Raw genomic sequence first — 20160 nt, forward strand, 5'->3', positions numbered from 1 at the left:
AGCCCATTGGAATTTCTTATTCTTGGACCACATGGAATCCTGCCTAAATAAGTCATATTTCAGATTAAACACTTAAAACCTTGATACTGGGCTCTACCTACTCTGCACGTAAGATATGTGGCCAGGTTTCCTCAAGGTTATTAGCACAGTGCCTGGCACCTAATAAGCACTCACGATCAAATATTTGTTGGAACAATTTAGCATAGCAGTGGCTCTACCTTCTCAGGGAAATATCCAGAAATAAAGCATTATGAATATTGGCCCACCTTGCTTTGCAGAGGTCATGGTTATCCAACCCTGGGTACAAAAGCAAGCCTGAACTATTCCATCTCAGTGAACTTTCTAAAAATGGTTGCTGTCTCAGCTCTTTAAACTCCTTATGCTCCAAAGCTTTCATAAAATATAGCAGATTCAAATAATACTAATAAATGGTACTAGAAGTGATGCTCAACAGGATCTCACGTTTATTGAGAAGTGATTAATGGTAAAAAGAAAGGCAATGCCCTTTCCTCATTGGCTGAACAAGAAACTGAAGAAACATTCACTACACGTTTTACAATATTTTTCTCTTCCAAAATGCATTTCTGTAAACAAGTTTTTACCACTGTTCTTAGCTTTGAAATCAAATTAATCCTGACTTAATCAGTATAATGTACAAGAACAGAACATTTCTTAGGACTCCTAGTATTTTACTTCGAATAACAAAGGGTCAGAGAAAATGAACCACCCTTAAAGACACAACCTTGGGTAACACTGTTAAATTCTCCAAGACAAAAATTCTTCATAAAAATGTTCTTCCAGTTCGGAAGGGAAAAAACAAATTCCCACTTTCTGGGGTGGATGCCCAAAACCTTCAAAACTCAAGTGTTCTCCAAGTGCAAATGTCAAAATGGGGGGAGGAAAGGGTTTAAAAATTAGAGAAAACTGTATGCACTTATGGACTTTAAAATCCGAAAAACATAGTAAAAAGACAAAAAAAACAAAGCATTATGCTCTGAAATCACAACCAAAGCCAAAATAAAAGGGACATTTTTCACCTAAACTACCTAGAGGGATTTTTTGTTTAGTTTTTTCTTTTTCTTTTTTTTTTCATTTTCCAGTTAAGTCCTATGTCTTTTGTGAAATTCCAATACTTAAACTGCAAGTCTGCAATCGTCTCTGAAGTCAATGAAATTAAGAAAAAAGTCCTAATTCTCTTGAAGGTCAATTTTTTTCCTCTTAGGATATGCAGATGCAACCGTTGCTGCAGTCTGTGCAGAAATGCCTCTTATTTCCCACGACCTTGACGTTCCTATAAGTTAAAAAAAAAATTGAAATGGTTAGTTAAAACTTATCTGAACATGTTTAAGAATTAAAACTTCATAGAATAACTCAACAGAAATTTAATTATTTGTGCTAAATAGAATATTCCCCACAAATAAAAACTGACTTTTACTTCTTATATTTTAAACCAAAGTACTTGCACTCAAGCACCCCAATTAATATAAAATTATTTTTCTTTGACTTTAAAATTCTTAATTGACTAAACACATTTGTTTTCCTATTATAGTTGGTTTAGGCTAATATGTGTCAGTCCCCCAAAATATGGGCCTAAGTAACTCAAATCTATCAATGGCCTGCAGCAGGGAAGCAGCATAAGCCCTAACAGTACTAGAGTCATCCCATATTAGTCCCAAGGCCTTAAACATATTCATAGGCCTTAATTTCCTTTTTTTTTAAATAAAGTGAGGATATGCCTCTGGGCTGTGGGAGAATTAATGAGTCGACATATAGAAAGCTCTTAGTCCACAGCAGGCAAGAAAATCATCCTTTTCCCCAAGGGAGAGTTTAAAATCCACTCAGAAGTGGATTTTGAAAACTGAATGCAATACTTACATTTTCCCTGAAATAGATCTAAATGCTCCTTCATTATTAAGAATCATTGTTTATGAGCCTTTCCTAAATGTACCCTAAATAGCATTCCATTTCACACACTAACTCACTTATTGGGATTTTAAAAAATATGACTCAATCCACATGCCTTTTAAAAGCAAAAGCAAAAACAAAAAAAGCAAAAGCATTAATTGGTTAGGAGCAAGCACACAGACCTGAACTTAGACTCGATTCATCAAGCTACATGAGTAGAGTCATTTGCTCCCATTCACCTTATGGTAACTATGGTTCTGAAGTTAAACATGATTCCTATTAAAAAAGAACAGCAACTACTACTTATGGGCTTCCATGTTGCAGGCACTGTACATAATGATCTTCATAACCACCCTACAAGGACTATACTATTCCTGCTTTAGAGATAAGAAAACGAAAGCTCAAAAAAGTTACCTGACCAAGGTTACCTAAGAACCAAGATTCAAACCCATGGCTATATGGCTCTTTACCTACACCATGTCATTACAAATATTTACGTAAAAGTCAACAAAGTTAAGTGAGGCTTTGTGATGAACTGACTACTACCACTAAACTACTCCATGGATATAAAAACAGTAAATTATTCAGAAGGAACAGTTATCTTTTTGTGATGTCCCACTTCACATATCTGGAATTCAGAGATAAACTCACCAACATACAAGGATCTGGGATATTTTCAAAATAAGTCATTTTGAAATTTCAACCTTTATTAAATTAATTTAATAAAAGAATTCACCCACACACTGTTTCTGGAAATCAAACTCAATTCAAGAATAAGAAAAAGAAATTCAATCCAACATAAAAGGGACCTTTTTGTTTTGATGTTCCTGGGCTGCAGTACTGACCCTCCCTTTCTATAACTCTCCCAAAGTTTTGATAATGAATATATTGTTTATAATAGGAAAACCACAACTAAAAAAAAACCAAAAACCCTCTGGCATGGACCAAAATGAAACTTTCAAAAGCACCTAGATTCTCACATCAATCTTTTTTTTTTAAATTGAAGTATAGTTGATTTACAACGTTGTGTTAGTTTCAGGTATACAGCAAAGTGATTCAGTTATACATACATATACATATTCTTTTTCAGATTCCTTTCCATTACAGGTTATTACAAGATACTGAATATACAGTTCCCCCTGTGCTGTGATAGGAGTAGGTTCTCCTATCAATCATAAACTCATCTACCTCGTTCAGTCTTTCTTAATTTGGATGGATACTATTTATCTAAACTCTCTTCTATTGCTAATCAAAATCTACCTTTAGTTTCAGGAAATATGGACTCTTTTCTTCGTGTTTCTTGATTAAATCTCATTCCTATGCTTTTAAAAGTCAAGAACGCCTGGCCTTCTGGCCCTGGGGTACAGTTCAAAACCCCTTCCTTCTTTGAGACTTCCTCAACCACTGCAGTTTTCAATGTGCTTCTAAATCTGCATCCACAATTGAAAATCAAATTGTATTGACTCATTTCATATAAAATTAGTCCCAACTCAACCAAAAGCTCCTAGAAAGCAAAGAACAGTTCTTTAGCTAAGCTCACTCACAAACTTATTTATGAGTTTAGCAGTGGATAACAGGCTACAGTTAACTCTTATGTAAAATTCTGGTTCTCATCACAAGAAAAAAAATGGTGATGGATGTTAACTAAACTTATTATGGTAAGCATTTCTCAATAAACATATATATCAAATCATTATGTTGTAGTACACCTTTAACAATGCTGTATGTCAATTATATCTCAATAAAAATGGGAGAAATCCCTAGAGGCAACTTCTGTTACCAGTTTCTTGCGTCCTTCCTGAGTTATTTTAAGCATATAAAAGCTTATTACATCTTTTTTTCTTTTCACAAGTAGCATACAAAACACACTTCACTTTGCTTTTTTTCCCCTCGCTTAATATGTCTTGCAGATTATTCAATTTTAGCACATACAGATCTGGGTTTTTTATGGGTCTGGGAGCACCCTCCTTGCTCTGAATTCAAGAATTGAAGATCTAGGGCTTCCCTGGTGGCACAGTGGTTAAGACTCCGCCTGTCAATGCAGAGGACACAGGTTCAAGCCCTGGTCCGGGAAGATCCCACATGCCGCGGAGCAACTAAGCCCGTGCGCCACAACTACTGAAGCTCACGAGCCTAGAGCCCGTGCTCCACAACAAGAGAAGCCACCAAAATGAGAAGCCCGCGCACCACAAGAGTAGCCCCCGCTTCCCAGACTAGAGAAAGCCCGTGTGCAGCAACAAAGACGGACGGACGGACGGACAGATGGAAGGAAGGAAGGAATTGAAGATCTGTAAGAGAAGCAGTTCTCAAAGACATTATGATGAATGAAAGAAGCCTCAGACAAAAGAATACACACTGTATGATTCCAATTCTGTGAAGTTTTATAACAGGGAAAATGAATCTACAGTGGGGACAAAATTAGAACAGTAGTTGTCTGTGGTGGGGTGGGGGTGGAAATTTCTAGGATGGTAATGTTCTATATCTTGATTGGGGTTTGGGTTACACAGATGGGTACATTTGTCAGCACTCAGCAAATATACACTTAAAATTTGTGCATTTTATTTAACTCAAAAAATACATAAAACAAATACTGAGCTCTAGTTAATGATACGCATGCTGAAATGTTTAGGGGTGAAGTATACTGATAATGACAATTTCTTTGAAATACATCAAAAAATAAAACGGACTGGTAGAAAAACAAAAAAAAACGGAGAAAAAATTCTGCCTATTATCCCATTTTAATGTAATGTAATCCCAGGAATGCAAATAAACTTACATGCTCCAAATTGTACCATTAAATTAGAAAACCTAGACTTTGCCAAATCCATTTTTCCCTAAGAAACACACTTATGGGAATTCCCTGGCGGTCTGGTGGTTAGGACTCCACACTTCCACTGCAGGGCGGCACTGGTTCTATTCCTGGTCAGGGGACCTTAGTTCCCCACATGCCGCGCGGCTCGGCAAAACAAACAAACAAACAAACACACACTTACAAGTTCATCACGATGCTTAAAAACAGCATTTAAAATATTTAGTCAAAAGAAATTCAAAATAGCACTGTGAAATTGCACTTATTAAGTCATCTCATTTTTTAAACACAAAGTTTGTTCCTCTATAATGTGATACTAAATCCACCTGTGTTCAATTTTGCCTCAAACGTAACATAAAACTATTCCTGGGGCTTCCCTGGTGGCGCAGTGGTTAAGAATCCGTCTGCCAATGCAGGGGACACAGGTTCGAGCCCTGGTCCGGGAAGATCCCACATGCCGCGGAGCAACTAAGCTGGTGCACCACGGCTACTGAGCCTGCGCTCTAGAGCCCCCGAGCCACAACTACCGAAGCCCGCGCGCCTAGAGCCCGTGCTCCGCAACAAGAGAAGCCACCGCAATGAGAAGCCCGTGCACCACAACGAAGAGTAGACCCCGCTCGAAGCAACTAGAGAAAGCCCGCGCGCAGCAGCGAAGACCCAATGCAGCCAAAAATTAAATAAATAAATTCATTAAAAAAAAAAAAAAAACTATTCCTGAATCTTAGCTACACAATTATACCAAGAGGGCAAATACCACCTGTGTCCTAATGTAAACCTGTGTGACAGAAGCTTACTTTAAATTATGGAAATTACATGCAAACAACAAATGGCATTAGCTGCCTTAATCTCCTGATCAACATCAAGAAAATATCACATTGATACAATTCAGCAAGCTGATTAAATTGCTCTTCTATTTCCAGATACAATTTTGATGTGTGCACAAAAAATAAGCTTATATATTTACAAATAATAAAGATAATATCCATCTTCTCAGAGATTATACAGCTACTTAAGCATTCACATCATACCATCTTGAAAAGTAAAATGAATTTGGCACCAATAATAAAACTGTAAACGATTCACAGGATTTTAAATACTAGCTATTTTAAATATTTTTATTAAAAAAGAAAAAAAAAAAAGGGACTTCCCTGGTGATGCAGTGGATAAGACTCTACACTCCCAATGCAAGGGGCCCAGGTTCGATCCCTGGTCAAGAACTGCATGCCACAACTAAGGAACCCGCAAGCCTCAACTAAGGAGCCAGCGAGCTGCAACTAAGGAGCCCACGTGCCAAAACTAAGACCCAGCACAACCAAATAAATAAATATTAAAAAAAATAAAAACCAAACCAAAAAAACACTTGGGGGAACTCCCCAGAGGTCCAGTGGTTAGGACTCTGAGCTTCCACTGCAGGGGGTACAAGTTCAACCCCTGGTCAGGGAACTAAGATCCCAAAAGCCACGCAGCACAGCCAAAAAAAAAAAAAAAAATTGGTTGAAAACGGGAATGAATCAGAGGATCCTGCTTGAAGGGCCTGCCATTGCCCAATTTGAGCATTACACAGCCTTAATGATAAGTAAACAACTATCACAGTAATATCTTAATTGGGCAAGAACTGGCAATGGATGCTAAATCTAAAGAGTGAAAATTTGATGAGGAACAAGATATTTATAGAGTCTCAAACTATTTTCCCACTTATTAAAAGGAAAATAGTACCTTTAAGCGGAGAACCAGGTGAATACCTTAAATAAGTGATCAAAGTAAACATTACTAATAACGGCATAAACAGACCATCTTATACCTCCTACTGTGATGCACTGAGGACACAAAGTCACTTATGTAGTATCCCTGCCAGAAAAGCATAATCTGAATGTACACAATGAGAAAAGGAAACCTCAGACAAACAGTGACACCTACAAAAATAAATAGCATATACTCTTCAGAAATGTCATATCATAAACAAAAGGGGTGAATGGGTGGGATGTTGGTGTGTGAGTATGTGTGTATAACTACAGATTAAGAGACTAAAAAGACATAAAACTGAAAGATCCTGGACTGGACCCTGGACCCCCCCGCCCCCAAAAAATTGCTACCAAGGACATTAAGACAACTGGTAAAAATATAAATAAGATCTGTAGATTAGATAATCGTATTGTGTGTTAAATTTCCTGATTTTGAAAACTGCATTGTGCTCATAAATGCATGTTCTTGTTCTTAGGAACTACACAGCAAAATATTTAGGAGAAAAGGTCATGATGTCTTGGAACTTACTCTCAAATGGTTCAGAAAAAAATTTCACACACATCTCCAAAGAGAATGATACAGCAAATGTAGCAAAATATTACATTGGTAAATCTGGGTGAAGAGTATGTGGGAGTTCTTTGCACTATTTTTTAAATTTCTCCCAGTTTGAAATTATTTCAAAGTAAAAAGTTAATAAATTGGGGGATAATTCATTTAATTCTTCTGCAAAAATTGGCTGCATTAAAAAGTTATGTTGGGCTTCCCTGGTGGCGCGGTGGCTGGGAGTCTGCCTGCCAATGCGGGGGACACGGGTTCGGGCCCTGGTCTGGGAAGATCCCACGTGCCGCGGAGCAACTGGGCCCGTGAGCCACAATTACTGAGCCTGCGCGCCTGGAGCCTGTGCTCCGCAACAGGAGAGGTCGCGATAATGAGAGGCCCGCGCACCATGATGAAGAATGGCCCCCGCTTGCCGCAACTAGAGAAAGCCCTCGCACAGAAACGAAGACCCAACACAGCCATAAATAAATATATAAATAAACAAACCCAAAGTTTAAAAAAAAAAAAAAAGATACCACTGAAGAGTGAAAACACATTTCAATAAAAACTACATAACCTTAAAAAAAAAAAAAAAAAAAAGTTATGTTTGGGACTTCCCCGGTGGCACAATGGTTAAGAATCTGCCTGCCAATGCAGGAGACACAGGTTCAATCCCTGGTTCAGGAAGATCCCACATGCCGCGGAGCAACTAAGCCCGTGTGCCACAACTACTGAGCCTGCGCTCTAGAACTCGCAAGCCAGAACTACTGAGCCCGCACACCACAACTACTGAAGCCCGAGCGCTCTAGGGCCCCCGTGCTGCAACTACTAAGCCCGCATGCTGCAACCACCGAAGCCCGTGCGCCTAGAGCCTGTGCTCCGCAAGAAGAGAAGCCACCGCAATGAGAAGCCCGCACACCGCAACAAAGAGTAGCCCCTGCTTGCCGCAACTAGAGAAAGCCCGCTTGCAGCAACGAAGACCCAACGTACCCAAAAATAAAAATAAATAAAAAGTTATGTTTAACAACTCATGAAACTTTGAAATGTGTTTATTTCCTCATACCTACACTAAAATCATCAAACATGAGGGTATTTTAGCAAAAGAAAAAGAAAAAAATCTGCCTATCAGCTTTTTACAAGTCTTTTAAAATGAGGGAAAAAATGACACAGAGAAGATTCTAACACAAGGACCGTTATTTTAACCACTTTGGGACATTGAAACCTTTTAGGTTTCCATAAAAGACTTCTCTTACAGCAGGTCTCTTCTTTCACTTTTGTGACTATTTCCTATTACCACTGGGAATTCCACTAAATTGCTTTGACAATTTATGGTCGAAAGACTTCACTTGTCAGATGTATTTATTAACATTTCTAATTAACCAGTCCTACCTTGGTAATATTTAATAAAGAAAAAGCTGGGGTTGGGAGGGTGGGGGACAGAAGAATGATGACAAGATACACAATAAAAGGAAAGAGGAGCAGAACACATAAAAGCAAGCTGGGACCTCCAATGGGTCCAAGTCCCAGCTGGAACCGCCATAAACACAACATGCATTTGTCTCTTGTTGGACACTCCAGCTTTTATACATGAAGATGCTACTAACCCACCGTAGCAGGGGATGTGGTGCAGCAAACTGGCTTTCCCCGTGGTGGTGGTGTCATGTTGCAGCCTACCCACCACCTTTTTTAACCTAGTGCCACGTGCAAGGTAGCTACAGTGAGATCTGTGGTAGGAACAGGCTGGACTGGCTAGTCTAGGTTAAGCTCCTGCATAAGATCCTCAAACACAAACACAAAATTAATCATAAAGTCCCAGTTAACCAAAAAACAGACCAAATGCTAAAAGGAAGGGAAGAAGCATTCCTAAAGCTTGAGGATACTGTGATGGTAATAAAGAATAAAGGAAAACAGCAGAGCAAGATTTTACTGAATTCACACCTCATCACAAAATTCTCACTAGGACATTCATCCTAATCTTTAAATCAGTCCACAATCTCATTGTTCATTGTTCAATGAAGAGACTAAAGAAAAAAATTTTTACAAAATAAAAATAAAGATATTAACTAAGAACGTATAAACCAGAGGAAGAAGTTTCTAGGCCTCAATATCTGGTCTGTCACTTAAACAACTAGAGGTTAATACTCACCATTCATCCATCACATCTTAGTCCCTCCTCACCTTACATCTATAACTGTAAAATGCAAAAGTTCATCTCTAGAGGAAATATCCTAAAAGCCACACGGTGGCAATGTTACTTAAAGTCTGCACATTTGAAATCTCTTCCTACGATATTATAAATCTGCTTAATTTTTCCTCTATTTAGCTTAATATCCTTTCTCATTTCTACTACCACCCCTCTCCCCACTTTGAAGTGGGCCATAAAACACAACAGGCACACATATATTTGTCGGATATAATTTTATTAACTTTAAAATCTGATGTCTACCCCTCAAATAAAATTTACTTAATAGCCCTCAAGTAAGTTTTCTTATATCCCCATGGTCCCTGATAGAAAAGAACACAAATTTCAGGGTCCCAGGCTGAAAATAAGACAATGCTTACATAGGTTAACATGAAAAAATAGGATTATACTAATATGACTTTCAATGCTTTATATGGCTTATGAAATCAATCTTTTTTTGGCGGGGCGGGGGCGGGCTGTGCTGCAAGGCCTGTGAGATCTTAGTTCCCTGACCAGGGATTGAACCCGGAGCCACGTCAGTGAAAGCACGGAGTCCTAACCACTGAACTGCCAGGGAACTCCCTGATCAATCTTAATAGTCTCTGATGCTATGAATATACGAATTATATATATATATATATTCCCTCCCTTTTAAGATTTTCTAGGTGCAGAAATGGACACTTACTTGAAATAAATTTCTGGGAACTGGCATAGGAGCACCAGGATGAAGTAAATGCATTTAACTAATAACCTTTCCTACCATCAAATGCTTTTCCAAGACGGTTAGTAGCTGAACTCCTATATACATTTCACTAACAAGGTCAGAAGTAAAAGCCTGGATAATCTACTATTTTCAGGCCCTGAATCATAAGTCTTAACTAGTAACAGAACAAAGGGTAAGACAGATACATTAAAATTTTTTCAGTTATTCTTTGAATCACTCCTTGGCTCTCCAGTAAGAGCTACATTTGAACAAAAACTAATTTCACAATAAAATCAATTTCTGAAAGCACTTCAGAATACAGTTAAGCAAATAAGGTTTTTTAATAGCCTGTCAGTCAAATCCCCCCCCCACTCCCAGCATTTGACAGTAAGTTCAGAAAGAATGAAGCAATCACTAAATATGCTTTCCAGCTATCTGATAAATGATATAAACTCCAGTTCCACCTTCAAAAATTTCCAGTCGAACCATCCTCAACACCTCCATTAATACCCCTCTAGTCCAAGCTACTGTAACCTCTCAATAGGACTTTGCCACAGACTCCTTTTAACTGATCTCCCTTTCAGTCTTGTGCCCTCCTCAGTCTATTCCAAGGGTGGGACCCCAAAATGGAAACTCAGTAGCATTATTAAGTACCATGCCAAAAGTTACTGAAGAATGTGATAACTGATGTAAAATAAACGAAGGTGTATTTATGTGTATATACACATTTATATGCCTGAGATTATGGATCACAATAATCACTCATAAAAGACCTGTATGCAAGTACTTCACTTGTATATATACATTTAATCCTAACAACCCAGTAAGTTTTTTCCCCCATTTTCATAAAATACTGAGGCTCAGAAGTTTACTTGCTCAAATCACTGATAGTGGCAGATATGACACCATCTTCTGAGCTCCTAGCCTTTTCAATACTATGCTAACAAGAAAACAGAATCTAGGATTCATGCTTATTAATATCAACCTAATGTATACCCACACCTAAATTTTTTTAAAGGCCCATCATACGTAATATACTTAATAGAATAATAGAATCCCTTCCCACATCCCAAAAAACTAATTACCCTTAAAAATCAGTTAACGGGCTTCCCTGGTGGCACAGTGGTTAAAAATCCGCCTGCCAATGCAGGGGACACGGGTTCGAGCCCTAATCCGGGAAGATCCCACATGCCGCAGAGCAACTAAGCCCGTGAGCCACAACTACTGAGCCTGCGCTCTAGAGCTCGCTAGCCACAACTACTGAAGCCCGCGCGCCTAGAGCCCGTGCTCCACAAGAGAAGCCACTGCAATGAGAGGCCCGCGCACCGCAACGAAGAGTAGCCCCCACTCGCCACAACTAGAGAAAACCCACGCACAGCAACAAAGACCCAATGCAGCCAAAAATAAATAAAATAAAATATATAAATTAAAAAAAAAAAATCAGTTAACATCTTCGGGCAACTTCAGGATGGATAGTGGCCACTAAATCTTATTGCTTAAAATTATCTAACAACTCTAAACAACGTGCTCACAAAAAGGAAGATACAATAAAATAATGTAAAACTTAAAACATTACAGCCTCTTAGAAGTAGCCATAATGTCTCTGAGGAGTAGATTATAACAAGTAACACGGAGGATATTCAGCCAAAGACATCAGCACCTTTTAATGAACAAACAATACAGGCAATTCACTAGAGGCTCATAATATTGATAGCTGATGAAAAATACTACTCAAAAGACCCTTTCAGCCTTAAGGTAGGCCACAGTATAAAAAGGTACAGCCAGACTTTTCAGACACATGTGAATTCTAACATTGCTTCTAAAGATGAAGTCTTTTTTGACCCAGAAATATGACAGTTCCATATGGTTCTGATTAATATTTAATAAAAATGAACTCAACATCTCAAAAAAAAAAAGATGAAGTCTTGAGACTAGCAGGCAGAGACTGGAAGGAGGACTACAGAGCCAAGGAAGAAACTTACAGGAAAAATAAGCATGAGGAATTTGAGGTGGGGGACCTACAAAACACTACCTAATGACATTTATAATTTAAATACAAGAGAATCACCTATAGAGCTGATAAAATGCAGATTCCAAAGCCTCAACTCCAAAGGTGCCCACTCAGTAGGTGAGGAAGGACAAGAATCTGCAATGTAAGTACTCTCAGATGGTAACCTGCACAAACTGGGAAACTTCTCTTCAACTGCTTCTAATCCTTTTAAGAAATACCTAGGCAGCTTACTAAATAAAATTTCAGTTTAGTAAATCTGGGGGTAGACCTAGTTATCAGTATTTTTGTAAATACTTTCCAGGTGACTCAAAGTTTGCTTTAAATTGTTGTTACCATTTTTTTGGAATTTATACTCTGAAGCTCTCACACCACGTCCACCCTGCTCCCCTCCCCACCCCTTTGCAGGCTTATAGACTGCAAGTAAGGTAACATTTGTCATAAATAATTTTGAATTACCCAAGAACTTGTCTAGGGTTCTAGTTCTGCCACTAAAATGAGGTAATCTTGCAGTCTGTGTACAAAAAGAGTTAGGTAGCCTAAAACCTTCCCACTCAATTTTATAACCTTCCAGAGTAATTATTCAGAACCATTTGTGTTCTCCCTTACTCTTGCTGCCTGTCATTAGCAGCAACTCTCACAAGGTTAGGTAGAGTAGATCCAATTTGCTCCCTCTTGATGCTTGTGATGAGGGAGTTTTAAACCTAAGTGCTTAAATAAAGGTTTAAGTTTCAACCAATTATGCTCTCCTCATATACCCAACGAAGAGTTGACTGACTACAGGTATTAGTAGATAATAGAACATTGCAGTTAGTTATTTTAAATGATAAATGTGAAGATGCAGCAAGGCCTAAGAACAGAAAAGCTTTGGGGCAAAACGAATTCCAGCTCTTCTACAACCTAGCTAGTGATCTTAACAAAATTATTCCTTTTTGAATCTCAGTTCCCTAACTGTAAAATGAAGATAATCTTGGGGACTCCCTGGCGGTCCCGTGGTTAGGACTTGGAAACTTCCACTGCAGGGGGCCCGAGTTCGTCAGGGAACTAAGATCCCGCAAGCCAAGCAGCGGGGCCAAAAAAAAAAAAGAAGAAAAAAGATAATCTTATTCTACAGGATTGTTACAAGGGATCAGAGGTAAGATATGGAAAGTGCCTTATGTACAAGTGCAAAAAATGGCTGAATATTGGTAAATACCTGAAGTATTAAGGGGGAAAAGCAGGATAAAATACTACATAGAATATGATTATAATTGTATAAACCACTAACTTGTGTCGGAAAATAAGCCAAAATGATGACTGGTTTTGTCAGGGTAGAGGAACTATGAGTGAGTTTTCTTTCATTTTCTCCACATTTTATAATTTGGTTATTACAATGAAAAACAAATGCAAACGGAAAATTTGCAAATGCTAATATAAAATTTGCACATTGCAAATTTTTTTTAACATGCAAACAGTTTAAAAGCTCTATATGCTATCTATACCCTGACTGCCCAAAAGGTCCACATGAAGTCAAAAGCTTACATATAAGTCTACCTTTTCTAAATGGCTTCACATATTACACAAGTGATCTGTCCAAATTTTTAGCTTTGACACATGTAGCAGAGTATTAAATATCTCATAAGAACCACCAGGTATTACAACAGCAGTAAATGCAAATGAGTTGGAAAGAGCAACTGCCTGCCTCTTCCGGCTCCCCACATACCCAACAGCTTAAACTTGAAGGTTTAGCCATTTTCTTCCTTCATCTTTCTTTCCACAATCTTTTCCTATATACATCCTTTTAGACCCAACTCAAAGCCAGTCTTCCATAAAAATGACTCAACTCTGGTCTTGCTATTCTTTTCTTCTGTACTTGGTCTCATCCTGTAAAATGAGCACTTCAATACCCACTATCCTATACTGTTTCACTTATATCTCCTCCCTATGGCTAACTGGAGTTAAATCAGTTCAATTAGGAATTGCTTATTCAGCAAGGGATGAAAAGCATTAGGGCACACTACTGAGCTAGTTGTTAGTCTATACTGTCTAGTTGTTATAACTAGAAAAATTTGCTCTGGAGGAGGTGGCAGCAGGATGCAAATTTAAATTTAATTACCTGCTTCTGTGGAGAAAGGCAGAAAGGATGATCTGAGCCTACCACACTCTCCTTCCTCATTTGCAGACTTGCAGACTTCAATGGTGAAGAAAGAGATCTTTTGTTTTCCCTAATTCAGGGAACAGAGCTTTTTCTCCTTCTCTACATGAAACTCCTATATAGTGCAGGTGTCAGTCCTTTATCATACAGTTCCTTAAACTAAAGCAGTCAAAGCCAATGCTGTAGCATCCCCAGCTGCTGTGAGATGTTTTTCTAATCCCTCCCTTCCTCCAAGACTAAATAACCAATACACCTAAATGAGATGCTGAAGCTGCAGATTCCTTACATTTCTTCAATTTCAAAATAGATCCCCCACCCCCGACTCCACCTCCATGCACCATTACTCCATTTTTTGAAAAATTCCTGTCATCCAGTGGGTTCCAAATTATGCTTCATAGAGGAGATGCTTCGAAGATCACCCAGGGAAAAACAGAGAGCTGAGCATGTGAAATTAGCCATTCATGGGGTTCTGAGTAAGGTTTTGTTTTGAGAAGAGAAAAAAAATTCCACTCTTGAAACTGAAAGTTTGAAAACTGTCATAGGACTAATCTTTACTTCTGGCAGGTAAGCAGAATGGTTCACATCTGAGTAATTCTTGATTTAAACTACTCAGAGTAAATACTAAATGATTCTAGAATCGCTAACTACCCCTTGTCCCAAAATGTTTAAGTTTGGAAAAACGGCAGTCCCCTCTGGATCAATCTTTAGCCATAGCAAAAACAGAATACTGACATTTTTAACACCCAACTGCATTTCAGACATTGTTATATGGTCTAATTCACCAAAACAGCCCGTACTAACTAAACAGAAGCTGGTCTTACTTCATTAAATCTCTTAAAGACTTGGAACAGACAGCTTAGAAAACTTCACAGGTTGTGAAGGGCTGGAACACTATAGAAACAACAAATGCACAGTCTGTTGAATGACGTGTGGAGACCAAAACCTTCAAACCCCTAACAAAGTACTCTCATGTTACTTTTATTCAGATAGTTGTTGGCATTTGCAGTCATCTGCTACCTCTCTACAGTCTCTGAATAAGTTGATTATACCCCACTGCTTGAAATTCTACTCAAGATATAGCCCTTTCCTTGTTCTCTTTCTAAAGCTCCAACTACTCCCTCTCAAACCCTTTCATTTGGTCCCTCTTTAATCCATCCTTTAAATTGTGTTATTGCTGGGGGTTCTTTCTTTGGCCCTCTTCTCTCAATGCACATTGGCTCTGGAACCGCACCGAAGTAGAACATCAGCTCTGCTTTCTTAGTTTGGGCAACTGTGCAAAAGAATGTACTCTTTTCTGTGCTTCAGCGCCTTCATCTGTAAAACTAAGATAGCTGTACATACCTCACAATGATAGAATTAAATGAAAACTTACATAAAAATATGTATTCGGGGACTTCCCTGGTAGCGCAGTGGTTAAGAATCCACCTGCCAATGCAGGGAACACGGGTTCGATCCCTGCCCTGGGAAGATCCCACATGCCGCAGAGCAACTAAAGCCCGTGTGCCACAACTACTGAGCCCACGTGCCACAACTACTGAAGCCCATGAGCCTAAAGCCCATGCTCCGCAACAAGAGAAGCCACCACAATGAGAAGCCCGCGCAGAACAAGGAGTAGCCCCCGCTCACCACAACTAGAGAAAGCCAGCACGCAGCAATGCAGACCCAACACAGCCAAAAACAAATAAATTTATTTTAAAAAAAATGTATTCAGGGGCTTCCCTGGTGGCGCAGTGGTTGAGAATCTGCCGGCCGATGCAGGGGACACGGGTTCGAGCCCTAGTCTGGGAAGATCCCACATGCCGTGGAGCAACTGGGCCCGTGAGCCACAACTACTGAGCCTGCGCGTCTGGAGCCTGAGCTCCACAACAAGAGAGGCTGTGATAGTGAGAGGCCCACGCACCGCGATGAAGAGTGGCCCCCACTCGCCGCAACTAGAGAAAAGCCCTCACACAGAAACGAAGACCCAACACAGCCAAAAAATAAATAAATGTAGTCATTTAAAAAAAAAAAAATGTACTCAGGACAGGTGCATATTAAGACACTACAGAATGAGTAATAATTTCAGCCATTATTTTTATTACCAACGTTCTTGAAGAATCTTAAACTCGTCCATGCCTTTACCTATACTGAGAGCTGGAACTCCCAAATTTCTATCAACAGATCTCTCCTGAGCTCCAGATCCTACTATCACCTTTCTGTCCTACAAGCACCCCAAATACTATTTCCAAAAGCCAACACATCTCCAAACCCTAACCTGTTGCTCATCCCATATTCTCTAAGTTTTTTTTAAATAACTAATCAGCAAATATTTCTACCGCATTTTTCAACTGTAACTTCCCCATTCCCACTATCATGATACAGGCTCTCACTGTCTTTCTCCCAACTATTGTAAAAAACTCTCATTTGGTCTTTGAGTCACCTACACCTCTCTCTCCTCATTTAATAGATGACTTTAGGTAAGTTTCTAACCTGAGCTTCCATTTTCCTACCTATAAATATGGGATACTGCCTCCCGGAGTTGGTGTGGGGATTAAAGTAAAACTATGAAAGTACCTAACAAAGTCAGTGCTCAGTAAGTATTTCATCCTTCCCATCCTCTAAACTGTCACTCTACACTGACTATCCTCCCTTACAATCTAAAAACGTAAGTACAGGATAAAAATCCAAAGCCCTTCTTATACTAGGCCCAACCAACCTCTCCAGCTTTATCACTTATTCTTTCCATATTAAACTTCTCATTTCACAAGACCCAGTTTTCTATCTGGCAAACTCCACATATCACACAGTGGTCCACGGGCTTTGGGACTAGACAGAGACTGTGGCTTTGGGTGGAGTTCCAACATATTTTCATTTATTGATACTAATGACTTAAAGACAAAAGTGAAATAACAAAGACATATGTCAGAACTTCACTGGCTTGTCAATTTGAGCAACTTCCTTGCTAAACTGCATAATAATTTTCAAATTCTGGAAGACTAATTCCTCAAATTTTGTTTTATTCAAAATATGTCAGGGATAGAGACATGACACACTTAAGTTTAATCTGCATTAAGGGAATTCCCTGAGTGGTTAGAACTCTGCTCTTCCACTGCAGGGGGCACGGGTTCAATCCCTGGTCGGGGAACTAAGATCCTACATGCTTTGTGGCAAATCTGTATTAATATTTTCTCCATCCCTTTAAGTCTAGACAATCAACAAAAATCAAGTCCTGATTTGTATATAGCATCTGCCAATTTCCGCGGTGTCAATAACATGGCTGACCTCAAACTACCAATGGAATACAGGAATACAGTGGGGCTGAGAAGACATGTGTAATAGCACAATATTATATATTGATACAGACATAATAACTTCAAGAGTGATGAATTTAAATATTATGGTTTAATGATAATCATAATGATATTCTAAGTTTATATAGTTTAACTGTAACTTATATTTCTAACTGTAGTTTACAATGTAATTCAATGTAAATAGAAAGGCATTTAAAATACCTTTTAATACAATGTATTTAATTTTTAAGTTTATGCAATTTGTTTAATAATGACTGTGTTTAACAACTAGCTTGCTAAAATTCTTGAAAGCTAAACAACTGGCTCACAATTAGCTAGCTCTAGCACATTATTGGACTTGGACATTGAAGTACCAACTCCACCACTTGTTAGCTATGAGACCTTGTATAAATAACCTCTTTGAGCCTGCTTCCTCATCTAAAATATGAGAACGATACATTAGATGAGATAGCTAAACTTTTATGTATACCATGTGCCAAGCACTGTGCTATCATTTAAGTGCTGATTACCCAATTACTCATTCTATTTGATATAGATCAAATGTTGTTCCCCCATGAAGACTTTCTTAATTTCCCCAAATTTATCACTTCTCCAGAAAACCAAAATATTTCTTCATCCCTCTATTACAGCCCTTATCTCATATTTTATCCATTTTGTTGTCCGCCTAACAACACTGTCTGGTCCTAAGCCAAAGATGGTGCCTTGTTTATCTGTTCTATCCTAGCAATTAACACAAACATTTGGGGGCTTCCCTGGTGGTCCGCCTGCCAATGCATGAGACATGGGTTCAAGCCCTGGTCCGGGAAGATCCCACATGCCGCGGAGCAACTAAAGCCCGTGGGCCACAACTACTAAGCCTCTGCTCTAGAGCCCACGAGCCACAACTACTGAAGCCCGTGCTCTAAAGCCCACGAGCCACAACTACTGAGCCCGTGAGCCACAACTACTAAAGCCCGCATGCCTAGAGCGCGTGTTCCCAACAAGAGAAGCCACCACAATGAGAAACCTGTGCACCACAATGAAGAGTAGTAGCCCCCGCTGGCAGAGAAGAGTCCGCGTGCAGCAACAAAGACCCAATGCAGCCAAAAATAAAATAAAATAAAATAAATTAAAAAAAAAAAACACAAACATTTGTTGAAAGATGGATACAAACAAAGGGCATGCTTCAAAGAAATCCAAATTCAGTATCACCTATTCTCTTTTGGTCCTCCCTTAACAAGGCTACAGAAAGGCATTTTATCCACAAAGCAAGGAAGGTGGTGAGTAATACAAATAGAATTCCCTCAACCCTACTGGCAGAAAAACAAGTAAATTTATCTGCAAGACAGAAGAAGACATAGATGGCCTTAGAATTTTACAAAACGTTCAGGTTTGCCATCCTGATTAAAACAGGATGCTCACTCACTAGTTCTGAAGAAGCAATTTAAAACAGTGGTGGAGTGAAGTAATGTTAAATGGAAAGAACAGTACTGCATGGTCATTTCCTAAAGATTTAATAGTAAGAAAACAATATATTTGGCTAAAGTGATGTTTCTTTCTTTTCTGATTTTTGTATCACTAAAACTTGGATATTTAAAATTTTTTTCTAAAGTTGAAAATGGAGCCAAGATGATTACCTCAAACATTTGTAAACAAGGGACTAAATGCCCAAATTAAAGGGTTAGGAGGAAAAAGATGGCTGTAAGGAAAAAAAAACTTCCTTATATAAAGAGAAATATTACTTGTGCCAACACTACAGGAAAACTAGATTTTTTTTTTTTAAAGGAAACATTTCTCAAGTAATCACTTCTATGTTCCTTTGCTAAGTCTTTATTACATTTTAGGTAATAATTTTTTTCATTAATACACAGTAAATATATTAATGAATAACTACCCAAACACCTAATCTATACTAAGATTCACTGAGAATCCACAAATCCTATCTGTCATCTATCTCCTTCTGTTCTCAAGTCCTCTCTTATGTTTTATATGTAATTAGTATTTAGGTCAGAAATTATAGAACACAAACAAAAATAAGGTCTTACTAAAAAGACCTGTTTTGTACCATCAATTCCTCTCCATGAACCTCAAATGTTATCTTGGGCCACCTAATCCTCTTTTACTCCTCGGTTTCTCTGATCTAAACTACCTCATGTGTGAATCTTCTCTACAATTTACCTAATAAAAGTTCTTTTAGTCTCTTCTTGAAACCCTCCTGTGACTAAGACTCCATTTTTAGAAAGTTCCCCCTTTATTTACAAAAATCTCCCTCCCTATAACCTTTACCTATTGGTTCCAGTGCTGTCACTAGCATGAAGAATCATTTGATAACAGCTATCATATTCCCCTTATAGATCATCTCTACTAAGCTAAACACTACTATGAGAAATAAGATAACATGTATAAAGCACATTGCAGGAAGAAAATGAGCTATATATATACAGTAATGATACCTATTATTACAAAGTACTGGTTCACCTTTACTTCTACAAGTTTCCCATTGCCTTTCACTGAAGGTTACATCAAGGACCTCCACCATCCTAACTCAAATTAGACCTTACTCCTCATTCTCTTAAACTCTAGTACTTTTTTTTAAGCCAACTTTGTATCTCTCTCAGTAGATTCCTTCTATATCCAACTAACTGCATAAACATTTCATTTAACTCCCTTTTCCTAATCTAATCTCCAAACTTCCCTTCCTGGAAACCCATTCCACAAACTCCAATTAGACTTTTCTTGAACTGTACAGGAATTCCTATTCCAACTTATTATCTCTACAGTGTTATTAGCTATACAGATTTGGGCTGTTCTGAACCATGTTCACTCTTCTCAAAACACCTCTGGCTATCTTCTATACATCTTCCAAGGCT

At 38.5% G+C, this 20160-nt stretch overlaps 1 protein-coding gene across 1 annotated transcript in view; it reads right to left on the reverse strand.

Moving 5' to 3' along the window:
- Nucleotides 1-473: 473 nt before the first annotated feature.
- YTHDF2 (YTH N6-methyladenosine RNA binding protein F2) overlaps nucleotides 474-20160 on the reverse strand; it is a 30399-nt gene continuing 10712 nt past the window's right edge. The window contains exon 5 of the mRNA XM_061186887.1: nucleotides 474-1291. Coding sequence (XP_061042870.1) covers nucleotides 1268-1291 — 24 coding nt within the window. The 3' untranslated portion in view covers nucleotides 474-1267. The remainder of the gene's footprint in view (nucleotides 1292-20160) is intronic.

This window comes from Eubalaena glacialis, chromosome 3 (assembly GCF_028564815.1).
Source record: "Eubalaena glacialis isolate mEubGla1 chromosome 3, mEubGla1.1.hap2.+ XY, whole genome shotgun sequence".
Classification (NCBI taxonomy): Eukaryota; Metazoa; Chordata; class Mammalia; order Artiodactyla; family Balaenidae; genus Eubalaena; species Eubalaena glacialis.